At 55.9% G+C, this 21,479-nt stretch overlaps 1 protein-coding gene across 4 annotated transcripts in view; it reads right to left on the bottom strand.

The window, feature by feature from the left end:
* Positions 1 to 492: 492 nt before the first annotated feature.
* Positions 493 to 21,479, bottom strand: part of Mta1 (metastasis associated 1) — a 44,582-nt gene continuing 23,595 nt past the window's right edge. For 3 of the 4 annotated variants that reach the window (XM_033766866.1, XM_019205014.2, XM_019205015.2), the window contains 20 exons: positions 18,395 to 18,488; positions 16,133 to 16,183; positions 15,543 to 15,669; positions 15,408 to 15,471; positions 13,731 to 13,848; positions 10,157 to 10,259; positions 9,435 to 9,534; positions 9,118 to 9,306; positions 6,940 to 7,014; positions 6,602 to 6,660; positions 6,111 to 6,226; positions 5,664 to 5,815; positions 5,377 to 5,566; positions 5,152 to 5,283; positions 4,244 to 4,396; positions 4,058 to 4,093; positions 2,633 to 2,644; positions 1,452 to 1,483; positions 1,004 to 1,155; positions 493 to 916 (listed from right to left, as the gene is read on the bottom strand). In XM_033766866.1, the coding sequence (XP_033622757.1) occupies positions 766 to 916; positions 1,004 to 1,155; positions 1,452 to 1,483; positions 2,633 to 2,644; positions 4,058 to 4,093; positions 4,244 to 4,396; positions 5,152 to 5,283; positions 5,377 to 5,566; positions 5,664 to 5,815; positions 6,111 to 6,226; positions 6,602 to 6,660; positions 6,940 to 7,014; positions 9,118 to 9,306; positions 9,435 to 9,534; positions 10,157 to 10,259; positions 13,731 to 13,848; positions 15,408 to 15,471; positions 15,543 to 15,669; positions 16,133 to 16,183; positions 18,395 to 18,488 (2,106 nt within the window). In that variant the 3' untranslated portion in view covers positions 493 to 765. Of the gene's footprint in view, positions 917 to 1,003; positions 1,156 to 1,451; positions 1,484 to 2,632; positions 2,645 to 4,057; positions 4,094 to 4,243; positions 4,397 to 5,151; positions 5,284 to 5,376; positions 5,567 to 5,663; positions 5,816 to 6,110; positions 6,227 to 6,601; positions 6,661 to 6,939; positions 7,015 to 9,117; positions 9,307 to 9,434; positions 9,535 to 10,156; positions 10,260 to 13,730; positions 13,849 to 15,407; positions 15,472 to 15,542; positions 15,670 to 16,132; positions 16,184 to 18,394; positions 18,489 to 20,304; positions 20,496 to 21,479 lie in introns of all 4 variants that reach the window. The other variant, XM_019205016.2, reaches the window with a different exon arrangement.

Below are 21,479 nucleotides of genomic sequence, written 5' to 3'. Positions count from 1 at the left end.
CCTTTTTATGAGATTTTTTTCTTTGTTTTTGTTTAATATGAAAATTACTTGAAAAGACAAGGGGCCAACCCCACCAGGCAGCCTGACCACCACTGGCTGCACCAATCCTAACATTCCAGGTGTAAGTTACAGAGCTCAAGTTCATCTACAAAAAAAGTAATAAAAATAAAATTTAAAATGGCACCTTCAACAGAACACAACAAAAACCTTGGGCCTGGCCCCAGGCAAGAGCCCCACCGCACGAAGGGCTGGGGCCCGCTCCTCCTCTCTGCTCGAGCCAAAAAGTAAACACAAAGCTAAAAAACGACTCCTTGGCGTTCTTGGAATAAGTTAAAGCACACTTCTTCCCCAACATCCGCCAAAGGAGCGGTCTCTGCGAGGGAGGGCAGGAGGTGGGGCACTAATGAAACGCAGGGTGCAGGGTGGGCAGGCAGCGCTGGCAGGGGAGGAGGGCACCCAGCTGTGCATCTCAGAGACTGCTGGGGCCCGCTCCTCCTCTCTGCTCGAGCCAAAAAGTAAACACAAAGCTAAAAAACGACTCCTTGGCGTTCTTGGAATAAGTTAAAGCACACTTCTTCCCCAACATCCGCCAAAGGAGCGGTCTCTGCGAGGGAGGGCAGGAGGTGGGGCACTAATGAAACGCAGGGTGCAGGGTGGGCAGGCAGCGCTGGCAGGGGAGGAGGCCACCCAGCTGTGCAGGTCTTACAGACATGGACATTGGGGATGGTGGAGGGCTGGGTGGGTGGGCTGGGGGCAGGTGTCCACCTAGTCCTCGATGACAATGGGCTCGTCATTGACCGGTGCAGGCGGGGGTGGCCGCAGTGGTAAGGCCTGGCTCTGGCGCAGGGCAATGGGCTTATAGGGCCGGCGGGCGGCACGTTTGGTCTCCGAGGATGAGAGAAGCTTGCGGATCTTCCTGTGAATGGGAGGAAGGGGCTGTGAGGGCTGGAAGGTGGCCACTCACCCTGCCTGTCCCCTTCCTGTGCCCCAGGACAGCCCCCACCTGGTCTCCTCAGTGGCCATGTAAAACACATCATCTGGGGCATCGATCCAGTTCATCCGTCGCCGCTTGACAGGGGGCAGTGAGCCACCCCGGATCAGGCGCACTTTGGTGGGATACGACTTTCCGTTGAGCAGTAGGTTACGGCTTGGTCCCTGGAGCAGAGGAGAGGTGTGAGTCGGCCTCTGGGCCTCCCATGTAGCACCCCACACTCCAGGAACAGCAGGGCCTCAGGCAGCCAGGTCCAGGCCAATTTGTTTTGCCAATATGCAGCCAGACTTGGCTCAGGAAAGGCAGGAGCTTTTTGAGGGCTGTTCAGGCTCAAAATGGCTGGGCCTGGCGTGGCCTCCTGGGTTCCACCCAGCCCCCCAGATGTTCCCAAACACAGAGCAAGCTGCTGTGTGCACTTGGTGTCATGTGAGCTGTGCCACACCAGCACTGTCCCTCTTACCATGTGCCTGGTCTGTCCATGGTTTGCCAGACCTGGTGAGAAGAGGGCAGAGATGAAGCTGAGACAGGGGTGTGACCTTCTCACACTGCAGATGGCCCTCAATGGGCACAGGATGCAGCCTGGAGATGAGGCTGTGGGTGCTCAGCTCCCCTGCATCCCAGCCTACCCACACTGCTGTGGAGATGATGCCCAGGGGCTCCATGGCTCTCAGGCTTGGGTGGAGTGTGCTCTGTGCTGGCCAGCAGAAGGCACAGCAGCTTGGGCCACAAGCAGAAAGCTCCCCGGGCCAAAGCAGGCTGCCCGCCAGCCTCCAATGGAGGCAGGGTAGATGAAGTCTGGCACTCACAGTAAGCAGGCACTACAGGGCACAGCTGCAAATTCAGCAGCATACCCTCTGCAAGTATTCACACCCCAGAAGGCAGAGCTGCCCACAGACTGGGCCAGACTTGGGCCACAGCCCCCAGGGATGTGCTGACTGGAGGCCTGGGAGGAATGTCACTGGAGTGAAGCAGAGAGGTGAAGTCTGGGCACCTGGCTCCCATCCCTCTAGGGAGCCCCAGCTGGGCTGACCTAGGGTTAACTACTGCCTCCCAGCCTACCTGAGAGCAGGAGCCAGCACTGATCTCTAGAGGGTCTACCGCACAGAGGACAGGGCAGGCACTTTAACCAATGTGGGCCCTCGAGGTCCTCAAATGCTGAGGTGGTCTTCAGGGGAGAAGCCTACCCAGCCCCACTACGGCCCAAATGTGGGATGCTCCCACTTATACTGTATACCACCTCCAACACAGGGTGCTTCCACCCTTCTCCACCCTGCTACCTACAATGCAGCGTACCCCTCACTGCTTCCGATATGAGGTGCTCCTCACCCTCCTCCACCAACACAGGGCTCTCATCCCCTCTTCCACCCTTACACTACCTCCAAAATGGATACGCCCCCATTCGACCTTCAACTCAGGGTGCTCCTCACCCTCTTCTACCACACACCACCTGCAATATAAGGTACTCTCCAGGGCCCACAAGGGACTGTCGTACTGGCCTGGCTCTTCCTGGGCAGCTGAGCAGGGGCAGGGGAGGGGGAGGGTGGCCTGAAGCTCCTGAGCATGGACACCCTGCTCATGGAGCCTGTAGAAACACCAGCCAGCCCTGTGACCAGGGAGGCCACTAGCACCAGAGCTACTTACCCAGGTAAGTGCCTGCCCAGGGAATGCAGCAGAGGGAGAAGACACAGACTAGTGTTAGCGAGCAGCATGCATGGTGGGCAGCCCAGGGAGGTGGGGACAAAGCGGCAGATGATTTGGGGCAGCAGTCAGTGCATTAAGGCCCCACAGAGCAGGCAACCAGCCCCTGGCCTGAGCTCACACCTGCTCAGGCTGGACAGGGCCACCCACGCTAGCTACCCTAGCCCTGACCTCCCTGCAGCAGTCCCCAGAAGCCAGAGGCTGGGGCCATCCCCACCCAGCCAGGCCAGGGTCTCAGCCCCTGAAGACGGACACGGCCTCCTGCAGCTACCCCTCTGACCTGGGAGCCACCCTACCCAGGCACAAGACAGTGTAGGGCCTCACAAAGGTAGGCAGGGGCCACTTCCCACAGTCACTCACCACAGGACATACCTCAGGGACCAAACACTGGGACTACAGCATGTGGATTTTGAAAAATTTAATAGGAATAAATGGACCTTTAACATGTTTGTGAACAGCTTTTTACAAAACAAAAAAGACCAGCTACTGAGAAATTGCTTCTGTGTCTCTAAGATCTGTAGGCTTGGGCACTCTCTTCCCGGACTTCCTATTGAGGGGTTCAGCCAGCAGGGAGTAGGGCATGGGTGGCCAGTGGCCATGGGTCCAGGTGGAAACTTGAGCTAGGAACATCTGTAGGGCTTCCAAAGGCAGTATCCAAGGGACAGATGTGACTGGATGGCTGGCCACTGCTTCCTGGGCCCTAAGCTGACTTACTGGGCCAGTATGCTGGCCTGAAGCCAGGAAGAGCCTGGCAGGCCCACTCTGCTGACCCTGGTGCTGCAGGGGTCACACAGAAATCCTAGGCCTGGGTCCATGTGTTTCAAACAGTCCCCCCATGCCACAATGCCAAAACACAGACTCAACCAACACTTTCTCTCAGAGAGGTCAGGGATCTTACACCCTGACTCCAGAAGTGCAGTGCTGGCACCCAGGCCAGTACTCAGAGGAAAGGCACCAAACCATGTGCCCACCCAACCACCCACAGCCTCTGAAGTCGCCCCCACTCATCTCTGCTATCTCCACTGGCAGGGTGCGCAAAGAGGTTGCAGGCAGCACAGGTGGCCTCACAAGCGAGGCTGAGGCATGCGGGCAAATCACAGCACAATGGCGGTGGGGACACCAGGGCCACGCATGCAAGGACAGTCCACTAACAGGGCATGAGTCAGGAAGGACTGATGGCCAGAGTCCCAGGCTCATGGGCATTCTGCCAAATGCCAAGTGGAGCTCATGGGGGTGTGTGGCCACAGTGGGCCCATGTGGACTGCCCCTGGATGCGCCCCATGCCGCCCGCCACACGAGCAGACAGCACACACAGGCATTACGACGGGGCTTAGCCACAGCACCCACCAGTGGCCGCCCGGGCCTTACCCCTACTGGGCATCAAGAGGCGCTTCTTCATGTTGCCTGGCAGCGCCAAGGGCCGGGAGAGAGAGGAGAGAAAACATGGGTCAATAGGAGCCAGACAAGCCTGGGCTGTGTGAGCCAAGGGCCAGGAGGCTATGGGCCAGCAGATCCTGCACAGCCTGTGTCAGGGTGGGCGCCCACCAGACTCACCGTCCACACCATTGTGCTGCTCATAGCTCCGCTTGCCCAGGATGGTAGGAGAGCCATTGTTGATGACAGGGGCTGACTTGGCAGGGGTCAGGCTGCTGAGCACACTGGATGTGCTCTTCACAGGATCAGGCTTTGGGGGTCGGGGGTGGGTCTCTGTGAGAACAGCAAGGGAGGGGTGACATCAGGCAGGTCCAGACATGGCAGCCCATCCTGACCCCAGTGGTCCAGCCAGGCCAAGGAGACACTCACTGCAGATTCTGAGGATGGGGTTCAGAATGACCTCAGGAGAAGGGGCACCAGCCCCACCTCCACAGGGCAGCAATCTGGCAAGGATGGCCAGGCAGTTTGCTGGGGAAGGGTGAGCAGTGCCAGGATGTGGCCGTATGCATAGAAGGCCCATCAGCCAGTTCCATATCCAGACCACCACAGCTGAGGCAGAAGCTGGCTACTGGCCAGACACCAAACAAACCACCCCATGGAACAGGGGTGAGGCTGGCTGAGGGGCCAGTGACCATTGTGGACAAAGGCTGATGCCAAAGCTACTTGTGTCTCTGTGGAGTACACTTAGCTCACGGTTCTGGAATGTCCTTCCTGGACAGTCACTTCCACTCAGCCTCGCACTCTGGTGAGAATTCCTGCCCTGGCCATACGGCTCAGTTCCCAGAGCACACCACTTCTGGCTGGGGTCTCAGTGTGCCTATGAGGGCCTTAGGGGCCCCCTTGTGGGCAGCACATACTCACCCCTGCCACAGCCAGAAAGGGCAGCCAAGGTAGGGGTCAGGGACAGCATAGGCTCTGGTGGCTCTGCCGCAGCCTAGCATGGGGCAGGGTGTCAGAAAGGGCAGCCCTGGGGACTGTTCCTGTGGATGGAGGAGCTGTGACTGAACAGCTGGGTGGTCCCTGCTTACCGAGATACCGGAGCACAGTTTCCAGGGGCTTCCGTACTACCTGCTTCAGCACCAGTGGGCTCTGGGAAGCTTCGGGCAACCGGGCAGTGCCTGTGGGGGACCAGAGGGTCAGGGCTCCACACTGCACCCTGACTGAGCCCCAGAGGAAGGAATGGCATAAACCGGAAGTCAGCCACTTTCAGGGCCGTGGGCTGCGCCGCACTTCCCTCCCCAAGTGACACTCACACTCAGCCTTGATGGCCGCACTGTTGATGGGCATGTAGGGATGGCGGGCAGCATGCCATGGGCGCAGGATCTCGCGACACAAGCGCCGGGCGATCCGCGTCAGTTTGGTGGTGTGCAGGTAGAAGGCCTGCCGTGTCTTCATGGCAAACTTGGGGCTCCCGCTGCTCCGGGCTGGGATGCCGTGAGGACTCTGCGGAAGGGGGCGCACCGCCCAGACACAGCGCCATGACTGGGGGCAAGGGAACCAAGGCTGCCACTCAACAGGTGGGTGGGTGTGTCTCATTTACCATGTTATTGCGGTTTGGTCCTGGCCTCTCTCCATCTAACCGGGTTGGCATTTTCAAGCCACCATATTTCTTCCAATATGTCCAACAAGATGCGCAGAGGCGACACTGCATGTTAGGGGGACCCCAAGAATACCACTGGTAAGACTGTGTGGCTACGGACAACAAAGTTGGAAATAGACGGATTCTTAAGCAGAACCAACGGTGCAGAGAGCATTCCACAGTGTCCCCCCACCACCACATCCCCTCATCCCAGGGTAGGAGCAGGGTCCCCCCCACACCTACCCAAGGGAGCCCCCGCTCCTGGAGAGACCCACCCAATCACACCCCATACAGCAGTAGCCCTGTCATAGGCAGGCCCTCCAGACCAGGCCACAGGGTCCTCTGGGACACAGCAGTGGTGTCCCCGTGGCCCTGCTGCCATGGGGCAGGTGCTGGCCAGGCACTTACTGTAACAGCTCTCGCAGGCCCGGCCGGCCCCAGGGCTCTGGCCTGGTGCCCCTGTGCCATTCACCACACTGGCTTTAACATTGTTGATGCTGATCTGGTTCGGGTTTGGCTTGTTGCTGAAAAAGGGTAGGGTGGGTCACAAGAGCCTGGCAGAGCCCTGTGCCCAGACCCACATCCTTGCATCCTAGCCCTGCCTTGCACTGGAGCAGCGGCCAACATGGAGCAGGACTTGTTCTCCATGCCCTAGTGTGCCCAACTCCAAGCCTAGCTTGAACGCTGAGCCACACAGGCTAGGATCCTGATCTACCCGACCAACTGGCAGACCTGAAGAACCAGTGCAAAGCCCCCAGGCACCACAGAACACTCCAGGGCCACCCCAGACTCCCAGCCAGGGTGACACGGGAGCCCCAGACTGCCAGTGGACCCAGTGGATTCCCTGGCTGTGCCCACAACCCACCCTCACCAGCCCAACACACAGGGACAGGACTTACTAGTTGGGAATATAAACTTGCTTTAACTTGCTCTCTGCTTCAGCTGCTTTCAAGCGTTTCTTAAAAAAAAACAAAAAACAAAAAACAAAACAAAACAGGGTCAGAGAGGTCAGCAGGCTGGCTGCACCACAGCTCAGCAGTGGGAAGGAACCACCACTATCTCCAGCACTCCCTCCTTCTGGGAGGCTTGTTAGAAAGGTTATCCTAAAATTGGCATAGAATCCAAGACAAATAAATCAGCCCAGGGCGCCAGTCATGAGAACTCTATAGGGCTCTGCCTTTGGCTTCCCTAGTCACCCAGCTCCCTTCCTCCACTCAGGGGCAAGGATGGCCCTCACCTGCTGCACGTATCTGTCGGTGGTCTTCCACATGTAGTAGTACTCGATAATGCTGGTGAGCGACTTCCACGGGAGCTGGGGCAAGAAGGACGTGTCACGAGGGGCAGGGACAGGGGCTGCTGCCCAGACAGGCTATGGAGGAGGGTAGCAGGGACAAGCAGTATTGGGTGTTGTGGCGGGACCCCTACCAACTGAGGACATGAGTGCAGAGCTCCTTCAAGCTGAGTGCTGTACACAGTGATCTCAGGAAAGTGCCTCAGCATAACCAGCCCCCAACTCACGTTGGAATCTGACCACCACTGGGAAACATCAGAGCAGAACCTTGAGGGATAACAGTCTGAGGGCACTGCCATTAGGAGGGATCAGTTAAGAAGCACTCAGCCATGTGCTCACTGCCCTTTCTGCCTGTGATCACAAGAGGATGAGAGCCCTCAACAGATGTCGCCCTGGATCTCGGACTTCAGCCTCCAGAACCCCACATCCTAAGTGTCTGTTCATTTTGTCACCCAGTCTCAGAGATCCTGTATAGCAGGCAGGAGGATCAGACAGGCAAGATGCTGGACAGAGGCTGGCAGGGTCTCTTCCACATCAGACACATCTCAAGAGTGGCTGGGCATCCTGGCTTGGCTCAATTTCCTCACACCACTTCTCTGTGGCTTTGTTCCACAGCCTCCATCCTTCCTGAAATTCTTCAGCCTCACTGCTTGAGATGATAACTTTTCTCACTTCTGGACACAACAGTCAGGAGTTGTACATCCCCTGCGAGACCTGGATCACAATGCCAGGTGTTCTGGATCTGCTGTCTTCTCACCAGGGTGTTCCTGACTCCAACACAGAACTCTTCTTTAGAGCACTGCCTTTACTTTCTGAGGACACAAGGTTGCACACATGTGTGTGTGCATGTACAGTGCTGGGACAGAGCCCAGGCACTCATATGCTCAGCAAACACTCTACCAGAGCTGCAGCTCTAACCCTGGGCTTCAGGCTTTTAATTCCAAACTGTGGAAACTTGCCCATGATGCGCCTTCTCTGGTGTTCACTGACTATGCCGCTATGTACTGTGAACACATGTACAGGTGGGTTCCATGGCAGTAGTTATCTAAGGAGCCACCTTGTTAATGCAGAACCATTTCTGTATTCAGCTACCAGACCCAACAGCCAGAGACGGTGCCTGTTGCAGGCAGCCCTACACTCCACTCCCAAGGGGCAGCTGGCACACCTGGGTTCCTGAGGCCAAGGCTCCTCCATCTCACAGCTTGCTGCATTTTGCCCTCAAAAACAATTTTCCCCTTTAAATTTTGCTCCATCACTAGTCTTATCAGACACAATTTATTTCTAGCCATCACCTTCTTGCTCTCCTTTTCTGAGAAAGTTTTGCTCCTTTATTTTTTGGACAAGTTATGTGTCTCTCTGCCTAGCAGAAGTCACTGACTGTGGGCTAGGAGGGAGCAGCTAGCCTCCTCCCCCAGCAGCTCCTCTCTACCATCCACCACTGTAGCTGAGGCTCTCACTGACTCACCTGGGCAGCAGGGCCCCTCAAGCTGTGCCCTACCTCCACTTGCCTCCTTGGTACTCGGCATCCTAGTTTAGTTTCTGCCACCCTGGCTGGGCTTGCAATTGTTTCCTACCACTCCTAGTTGAACAGTGGAGGTCCCACTGCATACTGTGCCCTGACAGCTTGGCCTCCTTGTTGTGGGTGGTCTGTCTGGCCCAGTCACCAGAGATATGCTCTTCCTCTGAGGTGGCCTGGTGGGCTTTGCCACAGTGGTGGGGTTGCTCTTTCAGATGGACTCCAGTGCATTCAGTCCTTAGGGGCACTTAGGAGTGCGGTCCCATAGGGCACAGGTCCTGCCCACATGGAAAGGCAGGCATTCCACTGAAGGACTGCAAGGCTTGCAGGTTGGACTTAAAGGAGAAGTAAGAAGAACATAAAACAAGTTTGAGGTGGAGGGCATGCGGAAGCACTGTCAAGTCCCTGTAAGGGCATCACTAGGTGAGCACCTGGAGGACCGTGTCCTTGTCACGTGCTGTTCCTGTCAGGCAGTGACAGGAGGGGGCAAGAAAAGGTATGGGCCCTGGCTGTGATGGGCGCATACAGCTCCCCACGGAGCGTCCCCTACACCCCACAAGGACACAGGGCCCAGCTGGCTACCCTCTGAACCTGCCTGTGGCACTTACAAAATCTTGCTGAATGTCTGTGAAATCTTTCCCATATTTTTCCAGGGCTTCCTCAAAAAGGTTGGCCTCGGATGCCGACCACTCCTCCATCTCATCCCTGCAGAGCACCGGCCCACCCTGTGGCACAAGGGCAGCAATGGCCTTGGAGATATCATAGATGTTCTTGTGCAGCGTGTCCATGGCGTGGAACTGCAGTGAGACAGGAGGGTCACCTGGGCCCATGCTGTCCCCAGACCCTGGGACTGTCCCCATCCAAAACCCTCCCCACACACTGGAAGCGCCTGGCAAGGGCGGGGAGGTGGCAGGAGCCCACTCACCAGGGTGATGTCTCGGGAGGCTGCGGCAGCACTCATGTGCAGGCTGGGCTGTCGCACAGAGCTGCTGCAATCCAGGGCCCGTGCAAAGGTGCCCACAGAGCTGGTGAGGGGGAGACAGACTGACCATCAGAGTAGATGGGCTGGGCCCCACCAGGCAGGTCAGGGGCCTACAGAGTTCTGCTCCCAGAAGCCTGGGAAACTATGAAGGCAGCTTAATCAGTGCAGTGGAACAGGAGTCCACACAGTGCATGCGTCCAAGGACAGAAAGCTAAGGGAACTCTTTACCCATGAGGTTAGAGCCACGAGGCTGGAGGAGAGTGTGAGATGCCAAGCTGCCTGCACAGGACAGACAGGCGGCCATTCTTCCCAGGCCCTGCCAAAGTTCCTTAACTGTAGCTGCCTGCCCAGGCCCCAGCCCTTTTCTTTCTTTGAGCATCTCCTGTTCTCTCTCTCTAGCAGGCCAGCTCCACACCAGGTGCCAGCCTGGACCTGGGAGGAGCACACAGGTAGGACACAGCCCAGCGCCCCCAGAGCCATGCCTGCCCTGGTCATCTAGTGTCCATGCCCAGAGAAGGGTTAATACCAGAGGTGGCCTGGCCATTGGGGGGCCAAGGCACAGCTTCCTGTCCAAACACAAGAAACCCTCACATCCTCAGCACCCACCTGGGGATCTGACTCCAGGCCAAGCCCCCTGCTGTCTGCCCTGGTCAGGCAGCACTCACCGGGCCACCACGAGGAACTGGTCAATCTGCTTGTCTACAAGTGGGTTGTAGGCCTCCCACACTTTGGTCTCCAGTTTGGACTGGTCACGGCCATCCTCCTCCCCTACATAGAATAAGTGCGGTGTAGTGAGGCTGGAGAAGGCTGCCAGTAGGCCCCTAGAAGGCCATTATGAGTGCTCCCCAAACCCCACATGGTGCCCCCTCCCAGGAGCTGGAGATGCAGGGACAGCTGTGTGACCTCCTGCCCGCAAATGCAGAAACGGAGAGCCTGTGGGCTCTGACAGCTGCCACCAAAAGGGGCAGAGAAACACTCATTTTTAAGTTTTAATCAAGATTTTTATTTTGACAAACCACAGATTCATATGCAGCTGTGAGAAATAACAGATCCCATGTGCTTTCTAACTAGCATCCTTAGTGCAATGTCCTGCCAAAGCCACTAGAGACTGTTGCAGAACATCAGTGACGATGTGGCCAAGATGCAGCCCTGTGCCTCCAGAAAGGCCACGCTAACTGCACAGAAGAGAGGCCCCAGGGGCGCTCGTGTCCTGAGCTAGCCTGGTCTGACTCTCGGAGGCCCCAGGAAAAATCCCACAATCAGCCTTTGTCCAACTCTCCCGAGTGCTGCATCCATAATTTAGTGGGTATCAAGCTGCATGCTCCGTGGAAGATCTAATCGGCACCCCTTGGCCCTTGGCAGCAATGCACCTTGTGACCGAGGGCTACCTAAGCACAGGACCCCTTAGGGCGCCAGGCCCCCGATCAGGGCTGAAGCCAAGCTGGATGTCTTCAAGAAAACATCTGATCCTTGCCTGGGACTAGCATTTCCTGGGCCCTGCCTCGAGGGCCAGGCAGCCTCAACTGTGTCCAGTCAGTAGTCAACAAAAGGGTCCTGGAAGGGAAACTCAGGGCTCAGTCGTGGGCACCAAAGCCAGGAAGATCAAATGCAGCCATTGCCCTTGACCTCGTGGGATGGACCCAGCAGGATTTTCCATAGCCATGGGAAGGTCTCTTTCCTGGTGTAGACTCAGATCTAAAACCACTCTGCTAGGGCCAGGATGTGCCCAGGAAGATGTGGTTCATCTCCTGGCATCCTTGGTTCTCAGCTAAAATGCTGCACGCTATACCTTGAGCTATTTTCTCATAGTCCCTTTAAAATTTCAAACACATCAAAGGCAAGTGGGCAATTTCAATGTCACTTTTAATGACACCAAGCCAGGTGTGGTGGTGCACACCTGGAATTCCAATACTCTGGGAGACTGAGGCAGAATTGTAAGTTCCAGCCCAGCCTGGGCAACTTAGCAAGACCCTGTCTCAAAACAGAAAAATAAGAATCTAAAAGAAGAAAATAAGAATCTTTAACAGAAGGGCTAGAAATATAGCTCAGTGTGAAGGACCTAGGTTCACTACCCAGTACTGCAAAAACAGAACAAAACAAACCAGCTGGTGAGGCCACCTTGCAGCAGAGGCCTGCCACAAGCAGGAGGTGGCAAAGCTGCGAAGAGAGGGAGGAGGCACTGGGGTTCACATCTGGCCCTTCTCCTGGCCCCCACCCCCTATAATGTCGCAGGGCATGGTGAGCACTACTTCTCTTCCAGCTGTCCCAGTTTCCACTGAGCACAGGGGCACCAGGGCAGCCAGCTGGCATATTAGATTCTGGGGGACAGATGCTCCTGGGGAAGCTCCCACCCTCAGTATCTTCCCCCCTCTGTGGTCCTCACATGGGAGACTGTGAGGTGGCTAGGGCCGCCTGCAGGGCCATTGGGCTAACCCTGTTCAGGAAGAGGATATGCCATGAGGATGCCCCAGAGTACAGGCACAGGGTGATGGGAGGCCCCGCCCTCTTGCAAGCCCCTCCCAGCTCACCTGCCCCACACAGCTGCCTCTTAGGCTCTGTGCCTCACCTGGATCCCCCCATACATAACAAGGACAAAGATCCATAGATGCCAACAGAGAAAGGGCTGGGCACACACAGTGAGGTCAGGAACATGCCTAGCCAGGACCACCATAGCATGGTTAGTGTGAGATACATGCCTGGCATACAATGGGCCCTGGGTTCAATCCCCAGCACACAAATAAATGAAAATCTAACAGCTCAGGGAGATTAGATACTACATCCACAGAATTAGGAGGCTGCAAAGGAACCAAGAGTTCACCCCCAGCAGACCCACTATGGCCCCCAGAAAGTAGTGGAAGCACACTGTGGTCTGTCTTAGGGTCCAACATCTGCTATCTGGAGACCCAGAAAGGGGACAGGAGAAAATCCTAGCCTGTGGATCTCCCATCTGAAGGGTAGCAAGGGGCCTCCACAAAGGACAGAGGAAAACACACAGGCAGCCTCCCAGGGAACCCCTGGGATCCAACCCTGTCAGCCAAGAAGACCCAGGGACCCAAGACTTGCTGTGACTAGCACTGACCTTCCAACCCTCAGGACCCCACAAAAGAGCTGCTGCAACTTCCACTGTCTAAAAGAGGAACAGACCCAAGGCACAGGAGGCTGCAGCCACGTGGGAGATGGACAGAGCCCAACAGGTGTGTCCGCTGTACAGAGTGGCTGGGTGGCCCACATGGTCAGGTCTTTACAAAGAGGGACTTGTGTGGAACATCAGAACTGAAGGTGCTGGGGCATGAGGACAGCCATGCCGGAGCTATAACAGCCGGTCATTGTTCAAGAGGGGAGCACACAAGGACTGAAACTCTACTGCTTGAAAGCAACCCTAATTTTGGCCTGAGGGCCTAAACCCAGACCCAAGACTCCACTTATCACTGCACCCAGAGATAGCCTTCCCCTAGGGGACTTCCCCACCCAGGCCCAAGATACCCAAGGGCACTGCCACCTGGAGAGCCTTCTGCACTCATAGATGTGCAGGACACCCTACAAGCTACATCCCTGACTCAGGTGCACACCCAAGAGGGTCCTTGTCTCCCAGAACTTCAAGCCCCATGGGGCTTATGAGCAGCACTTGCACAGGATGCTTAACCCTGCCAGATGTCACGGGGCAGAGCCAGGCCTCATCAGTCCCACCAGGAGATGAAAGATGGGTCTCTTGCAAAGAAGGAGTGGGGTATACACCCACTCCTGTGGAAATGAAGGTTCTGAGAAGGGAGGCAATGACAGCAACTATCTCCCCAGCCTCTTGGCAGGCCTCACACACACACAAAAAAAGCCAGTGGATTCTTTTTCTGGGGGGGTCCCAGGGGTCAAACTTGGGCACTTGCACTTGCAAGGCTGGCCCAAGCCAGGGGATTCTTGAAAAGTAAATATTTCAGAGAAAAAAAGGTTTAAGGGTCACAAAAGCTATCAAAAGGAAACAAAGAAAATCAACCCACTAACTAGCAATGGCCCATGGCCCATTTGATGCATGTGGCACTGGAGTTCTGGAACATGCTGCCCTGATCCTTCTCGGCTGTGTACATGACAGGAGGCGGGGGTGACACTGGCCTGGCACAGCATTCCCAGGTGCCTCAAACACCTTCACTCTAGCCCTTGAAGAGCTTCCCTCCTGGTGGGCATCCCAGCCTCTTCCCCACGACAGTTACACCTAGCAGACCCGCTCTGGTCCCCAGCCAACCCTACCTTCCTTCAACAGGTCTGTGATGTCAGCCTGGTACCGGTTTCCCACTCGAATCTCCCCTTTATCAGCCAGGAGGGTCTTCTGCTGGGGGTCGTAGACTAGAGAATAGAAGAAGAAATCCTGAAAAACACCACACAAGACAGGTGTCAGATGTGCCCTCAGCCCTAGGACCTGGGGCAGATGAGGTCACCACAGCAGCAGGAGAAATACAGCGTGTGAAGAGGGTGCAAGAGATTGCCACAAATGAGGAACATCTGCTCAGAGCCCAGCAGGAGGTGCCATGGTCAGCTGGGGATGGCCAGGCCAAAGCCATTGCCTTTCTGTCCCCAGCAACAATTTGAAAATTTAATTTATACACAAGTGTTTAAGAGTTATAAACACTCCAAGGCTCCTGGGAACGCACCTGGCGGTCATGCTGCACACAGAGAGGCAGTGTTCTCAACGCACAGATTTTCTCAGGGCTCAGGGTCTGCGGTCACCTCCAACCTCAGCCTCAGATCCCTCTGGGCTAGAACTCACAGCCACAACCTTTTTTTCATTCTTTCATATCCTGCACTTTACCCCCAAGGTCATGTTCCTTGGGAAGTCCCAAGTGGCTCAGTCTTGAAGAGGGAAACCTGGCCTCTGCCCAGTCCTGCTGTGGTGCCCCAGCTTCTCCTGGACTTCATGCTTCCATCCTACCAGCCTCAACTCCTGGCTATTTTCCAAGCCTTGCCCTGCTCCCAGGTTCCATGCTCAAACCAACTGACTTCCCTTGTGGCTGTATTTGGATGTTCACACGGCATGCTACGTACATCCCAGGCACAAGAGCTGGGCTGTGAAGACACAGCCAGATGCAAGAGGGCCTGCCCTGGTTCCTCTCCACCCAAGTGGTCAAGTGGGCCCACTTCTGTAGTACCTTCTCTGCTTTCCCAAGCTCTGTAGCTGCCTAATGAGCTTATCTGTGCAGAATATATAAGGGCTATCACAGGTCTGGGCAGGAGCACCCACCCCAAGCTATGGGCCTCTGCACCTCCCAGGTCTTCAATATTCTTGCCCTGAGCCTTGGAACCTACCCTTCCTAACAGGCAGTGGGAACAGGCACCAAAGGACCCTTAGGCTTCAGGGCCAAGACAGCAGTACCCAGGATGGTCACCAAGCTCATCAACACATAACTGTGACCCTACCAGCTCTCTGTTCACATATATCCTCAGACATTTCTCAGTGTCTCTCCATGAGGCTATACCAGGGCTTCTTCCCATGTACCTCGGCCCAGTAGTGAACTTTCCAAGGCTCTGGGCTCCTGGAAAGCTGGGCAGCCCTTAGGGCACCTAGCCCAGGCCCACTCCCCCTGGCTCTCCCAGCTGCTCCAGCTATTGACCCAAGGGCACAGGGACTTGTTCAGCCAACCTGCAGGTTACCTTGGGTCAGGGGCAGGCATAGCCTACATAGAATTCTGTCTATCCTCTGTATGACATCCACCAAGCCCTTTCAAGACCCATGGGTGGCCATGTACTCCATCCCTGGAGTCCTGGGCAGGGCTTCACCACATGGGTCATCTTGGAGGAAATAGACCCTAGGACACCTGGAGGTATCCAATGGGTTGTATCCCCTGCTTCCCTGATATTGGTCCCAGGGTGCTGTGGGTCAAAAGGGGCCCAGTCCTCATGAGAAGGTGCTTGATGTGGGCTGGGCCTCACCTCGCGTTCCAGATAGGACTTGAGCGACTCAGTCTCATTGAGCAGGGTAACGCTGCACTTGCCCCTGGAAGAGAAGGACACACAGGTGGAGGAGAAACAGACAAGGAGGGCTGGGAGAGAGGGCGAGGGAGCTACCTGATATGAGTGGCAGGCAGCGACTCCAGCTGCCGGGACAGGAAGAGCTCCCGGTGCCGCAGCTGGTGCTTCAGCTTCTCAGGCAAGTCCACCATTTCTGGGTTCTCCACCTCCTCCTCCACCTCCCCTAAAGGACAGAGCATCAGTGAGTGGGGGCTGCAGACACCAGCTGACACCTGCCCCAGGCCAGCTGCACAAGCTCAGACCTAGGAGGGCTGCCTAACTGCCTGGTATGTCCCTGCTCAAAGGTACTCTGCAGAGACAGGCTCCGGGCATCGGGACAGGAAGGGGAGGAAGACATGGTGTCCAGGGCCTACCTCAGAAGAAGGCCAGAGAAAGGAAGGAAATGGGAGCAACTACATGTCCAGGGCAGGTGGGCCAAGTAGGCACCAGCAGGACAGCCCCAGGCCACGCCATATTCACGGCCAGCTGCAGGCCAATACAGGAAAGCCCCCTCCTCGGCCGGGCTGGCAGGGGACGCAGGGACGGGCATGCAGGCTGCCCGTCAGGCTATGTCCCTCAGCACACTGCCGCCCCCAGCCCCAGGACACAGACACCAGGACGCCCTCCTTACAGAAGTCAGCTCTTACCTTCCTCGCCGGTGTCCACCCCCGGTCCAGCTTTATAGCAGACTGACAGGGCTACATAACAGATAGATAGCGCCGGACGGCAGGTTAGCGCCAGCGCCGGCCGCTTGCTCCCTGCCCAGGGCCCGGACCGAGGAGACACGGGGGCCACAGGCCTCCCGGTGGGGACAAAGACCACCCGGCTGCAGATCACCCAGGTCTTGGCATCTCACCCAGTTGACGTCGGCTGCCCACCCCTACTCCCTGTGCCCCAAGCCAGACCGCTCCACCCCACTCCACAAGTCAGCCCCTCCTCCATGGAAAAGGACAAGAAGACGGCAGGCTCAGGGAAGGCCTGCCAAGACGTGGAGCAACAGACCAGAAGTGGGACTCAATATACCAAGGCATTGGATACTAACAGGGCCCAGGCAATACCAGGGCCTTGCCCAGTACCTCCAGTGGCTTGACTGCTGCCCCTGCCCTATGCTAAAGAAAAATACTTGATAGTGCATGTTTGCAATTCCAGCTACTCAAGAGGCTAAGGCAGGAAGATTCCAGGTTCAAGGTTAACTTGGGCAACTGACTGACAGAAAGCTTACCTCAGAAACACTCTTTGTATCTCAAATACTCTCAGGCTTGTCTCAGCCCACCAAACTGGGGTAGGTGATGCTGGCCACCAGGAGGATCCACCTGGCACTGTCACCCAGCCCCAGCCCCAGCCCCAGCCCCAGACCCACTGGGCCACCTAGACCTGTAGCTCTCTGCTGTCCCCGTGTGGTGACTGTGGGAAGTCCTGGTACCCTTAGGCCAAGCTCAGAGGCCAGGCAGGGGATGTGGGTCTGTTCCAGGTAGCCTGGCTGGGTAGACCCACTGAGCTGCTCACCTCCTTGCTCAGGAGCAGTCATCCACAACCCCACAAGGACAGCAATCTCTGATCAAATTGCCCTATGCTGGACAGCACGTGATGGGATGGGGCAGGCCCCAAGGCCAGCATCAGCCTCAGGTCCTCTTGAGGCAACCTCCACTGGCTCCAACCAACGCCCTAAGATGCCCACTTTCCTAGTTCTGGGAGCAGGGCTGCCTGCAGGGCAGGCACATAATGGGGCTAGAAGTTGAGGGGCGCTCACATCTGCACCCATGGTGCTCTGAGCATGTAGCCCCATAAGGAGATGTTGAATATGCCTCCTGCAAAGCCTCCTGAGCTCCACACAAGGCCACCCATGGCTACTAGGCAGGGTGGCAGAATGTCATCCTATATCCAGGCCCACCCTACTGGTGGCCATGGCCCTTTCCCACCCTCATGTATAATCCCACAAAGTCCCCATCCCCAACCCTGCTTAGAGACAGGGAGGTGGCTCCCTGAGATCACACATCATAGGAGGCTCTGGACCCTCTAGGAAGAGCTCCTCCCACTAGGAGCTGGAATTGGGGTGGGGCTTACAGGCAGGTACCCCCCCACTAGCTAGTGGCAAGAACAGACTGGGGGACAGCAGCACTCCTGGTGAACAGCCCTGGCCACCCAGTATAGCCATTTTCCTTGACCACTGTGAGACATTGTCCTGCACTGAGCACAGCCTCACCGCCCTAGGCTCAGGAAGATTCCACCCCAAATTATCAGGCAGATAATCACGTGTGGCAGCGGGAACCTCCCCATGCCTGCTCTACTGGAACCCGGGGCTTGTCATGGAGGACTACTTGTCACCAGAACCCACTACCTCTGCCCTGGACATACAGGGGTCTAAGACTGAGTGCTCCTGGGGCTCAGGCAGCCCTTTGCGCTGAGGTTGTGACCTCCATGTGCACAAAGCATCACCAGTCCATAGGCAACTGATTCAGGGTAACTGATTCAGGGTAAGACCCTGACAGTGATTAGGATAAGGGTGAGTTTACATATCTCCAACCAGTGTTTATCAGATTAAGGCTTGAGTTGAGTTCTAAGGATGAAGGGAGAAAACTTTGTCTTCTAAATACTGTTCAGAATGCCTATAGAAACTTCTCAGTAAAGTGAAAACAAGCAGAGTATCTACAGAAGCAGGCAGTAGCCACAGCCTGGTCTGGGCCAGTGTCTCCCATCCCTACCACTGACACCCAGGCTGGTCTATGAGATGCTGTGAGAAGCACGGCAAGGGATATTATTCATCGAAGCCCCAGGAGGCTCCAGAAAGGATGCAAATGGGCATGGGATGCAAGGGCTCTCCTCCAGGTTAGGGAACCAGCGTGGCTGGGCCAGGTAGCTAGTGTCCCAGCCCTCCCCCAGGCAGGTCATAGAGACAGGCCAAGACTCACTTGCGTGCTTGTCCGCCAGGGCGATGAGGGTGCTGGAGATGTCCCGCCTGCGGTAGAAGCACACCACCTTGGCCTCCACATTCCCGTTGGCCGTCTATAACAGCAAGGAGGGGCATCTGAGCAACAGCCACCCAGACAGGCTCAGTTCTCCCAAGGGCCATGAACACACCCCTATCTACCCCTCAAGACCTTGGGAATGGTCACACCAGGGAAGGGACAAGACCCCAGAGCCTAGAGCCATGGGACAGAATAGGACAGGGAACCCAGGTCAACCCCACCTTGGAACCCTTATGAAGTCAGGGTGGCTGAGGGGACCTAGAGCAGAGACACACCCACCCTGAACCTAGAACCACAACTCATCCCTCCCCTTATCCCCATGAGCCTCCTGCCAACAACATTGAAAAGGCCCTATAATGGGCAGGACCTCATGGCTCTGGGGCACAGTGTTCCAGTCACGGACCAGATACAGAAGGCACCATGTAGCTGCTGAGGTAGCCAAACCTTGCTGTGCCTCATCGAGCTCCCCCAGCAGTGCAAGCAACAGGTGGAGGGCATTGAAGGCAGAGCAGTTCCACTTAGGAAACCTTTGTTTGTTTGCAGTACTAGGGACTGAGGCCAGGAGTGCTCCCCACTGAGCTACAACCCCCTTAGCCATTTTTTGACAATGCCTTACTAAATTGCCCAGGCTGGCCTTGTGATTCTCCTGCCTCAGCTTCCTCAGTAGCTGGGATTACAGTCATGCACCACTGTACCCCACTGGGAACCATCATTTCTTGTTTTTTCGTACCAGGGAACAAACTCGGGACCTTGTGTTTGAGAGGCAGGCAGCAGATCCAATGAGCTAAATCCCTAGGAACCATCTTTTTACAACAGGAGCTCATGTAAAATGCTAAATAATGCAAGAATTACAATTCTAACTTCTATAAAAGTGACAAGTGTACATCACTTGTAACACTGAACAAAATGCCTTTAAGAAAATTACCGGGTCACAGAGCACAGTGTAGGGGAGTCACTAGAGCCTCTGCACAGAGCCTTGCCCTCCCTTGTCTAACCAGCTATATCAGGGTGGTCTGCTGCCACAGTCCAGTGCTCATGCCACTGGGCACTCACACGTTAGCTGGCTCCTTGCCCAACAGGGCACACCACAGCGCAATTGAGAGGCACTTGTTTTCAAATTCAAAGATTCCCAAAGTAACACATGTGCAGTATGAAATGTCAGCACACATGAGTCTTGCACTGACACTCAGCAGCCCACACCCCAAGGCAGCCACACAGGTGTGCCTGATTTCCAGGCCTGACCAGAAGGTTTACCACGAGCCCTGCTTCTGGAGACCAGGAATCCACTTTCACCCACACCATACCCGCCCAACACTATCCTGCCCCAATATACCACATCTGGATTCAATCCACTTCTATGTTTGTATTCTAATAATGTATGACCACATATGAATGGCCAACACTCCTCCATTTCTTCTCTGTGCAACCTTTTTTGTTTTTTTGAGACAGGGTCTCACTATGTAGTTGAGACTGACTTGGAACTCACTATGTAGCCCAGGCTGGTCTCGAACTCACAGCGATCCTCCTGCCTCAGCCTCCCAAGTGCTGGGATTACAGGCGTTTGCCACCTTGCTGGGCTCTGTACAACCATTTCCAAGTTCACCACCACAGTGCTTCCATTTGCCTAGTTCTCCACATGACTATCACGAGCTCTTCTAACTCGCTCAGCAGCAGAGCCCTTGGACGAATGTCTAGTCTCTTGGAGATCCCCAACACCATGCTCACGAGTATCTGACGTCCTCCCTAATTGGCAGTCCTATTCAAGGAGTACAGTGTCCCCAGGAGACCTCTCCTGTGGTGGAGGTCTAGCTAGGTACAGGGTCCACACTGCTCCCTTCACCTCAGCCACTCGCCTGCAGAACTGCTGTGAAGAGGGCACTCTGCAGCTGCTCCCCAGCCTGGTGCACATGGGACCTGCTTTTCCTGGGAAGCATTGTGGCCCCAAGTCCTGAAGTTTCACGTGGTGCTGTGAAGGAGGCTGGTTTCCATCCCAGATGCCTCCTCTCTTCTCAGGTCCCTCTGGTAGAGCTCCTGTCTGTCATTCCTAGAGAGTGGATGCTGGGCTCTGGGTTGAGCTCTTTCTCCCCCAGTCCGTGGATCCTGTCCCCTTGTGGGGAGGATGTGGGAGGCACCCTCACCCCATCACCACAGCAGTGATTCATTCCTGTGCCTCTTCCCCCTCCATGGACATCATGGGCTCTGTTCTGCCTTTAGCTGTTTTCATCATATTGTGAACTGTTTTCTCATGAAAAGCCCTCCCCAGACATCTCATTCTATTGCCCATGGGGAGCTCTATTAGAGTGGAAAGCTGGGTGCATGGCATCCTCCAGGGCTGTAGTGGGGAGCCAATATCCTGATGAGGTCACCGTATCAGTAGGGGAGTTCTGGTCCTGATCCTGGTCCCTAGGAGATGCTCAACGCCGCCAGTATCAGTGCCCTGTGTCCACTGCTCCAGCCAGGGCTCCACTGTGTGGCTTACCCACACAGTTCTCCAGCCTGTCCTGAGCTCAGACACCTGTCACCAGAGCAGTCCCTCACCCTCCAATCCATATGGGGGCCAGAGCTTTTCTATTTCCCAGCCTGTGCAACACTGAGTGCCCTGCACTCTGGCACATTTCCTGGGCTCTGGGGAGCCTGGAGAGGAAGCTGATATACCAGCAGCAGAACAGAAGCTAGGGGTCTCAGAGTGCTCATATATGTGCAGCTGCCTGGCCACAGCCTGCCCTCCCTAAGGAGGGCCCACAAACTTTGGGAACATCTGAAGAAGACAGGGCAGGTACCTGCTCTGTTTGTGGGGCCACTGGTCACCTGCAACTCCTTTGCAGGTGGAAGGAAAGGACACGTGGATCATTCTCAGGAAGAAGCCTCTCTCTAAGCCTGATTCCTCACATCCGAAGTGTGTGCACATTGAGGTGTGTGAACAAGGGCCTGCTGGACCAGCATGTGGGGCTGGCCTCCAGTTTCACCACCAACACCACACCCCAACTTGCTGCCTCTGCCCCCTGCAGCTGTTATCTGGGTACATGCC

This window comes from Fukomys damarensis, unplaced genomic scaffold (genome assembly GCF_012274545.1).
Source record: "Fukomys damarensis isolate Sample0158 unplaced genomic scaffold, DMR_v1.0_HiC HiC_scaffold_21, whole genome shotgun sequence".
Classification (NCBI taxonomy): Eukaryota; Metazoa; Chordata; class Mammalia; order Rodentia; family Bathyergidae; genus Fukomys; species Fukomys damarensis.
This window is presented reverse-complemented; position numbering and strand designations above follow the sequence as displayed.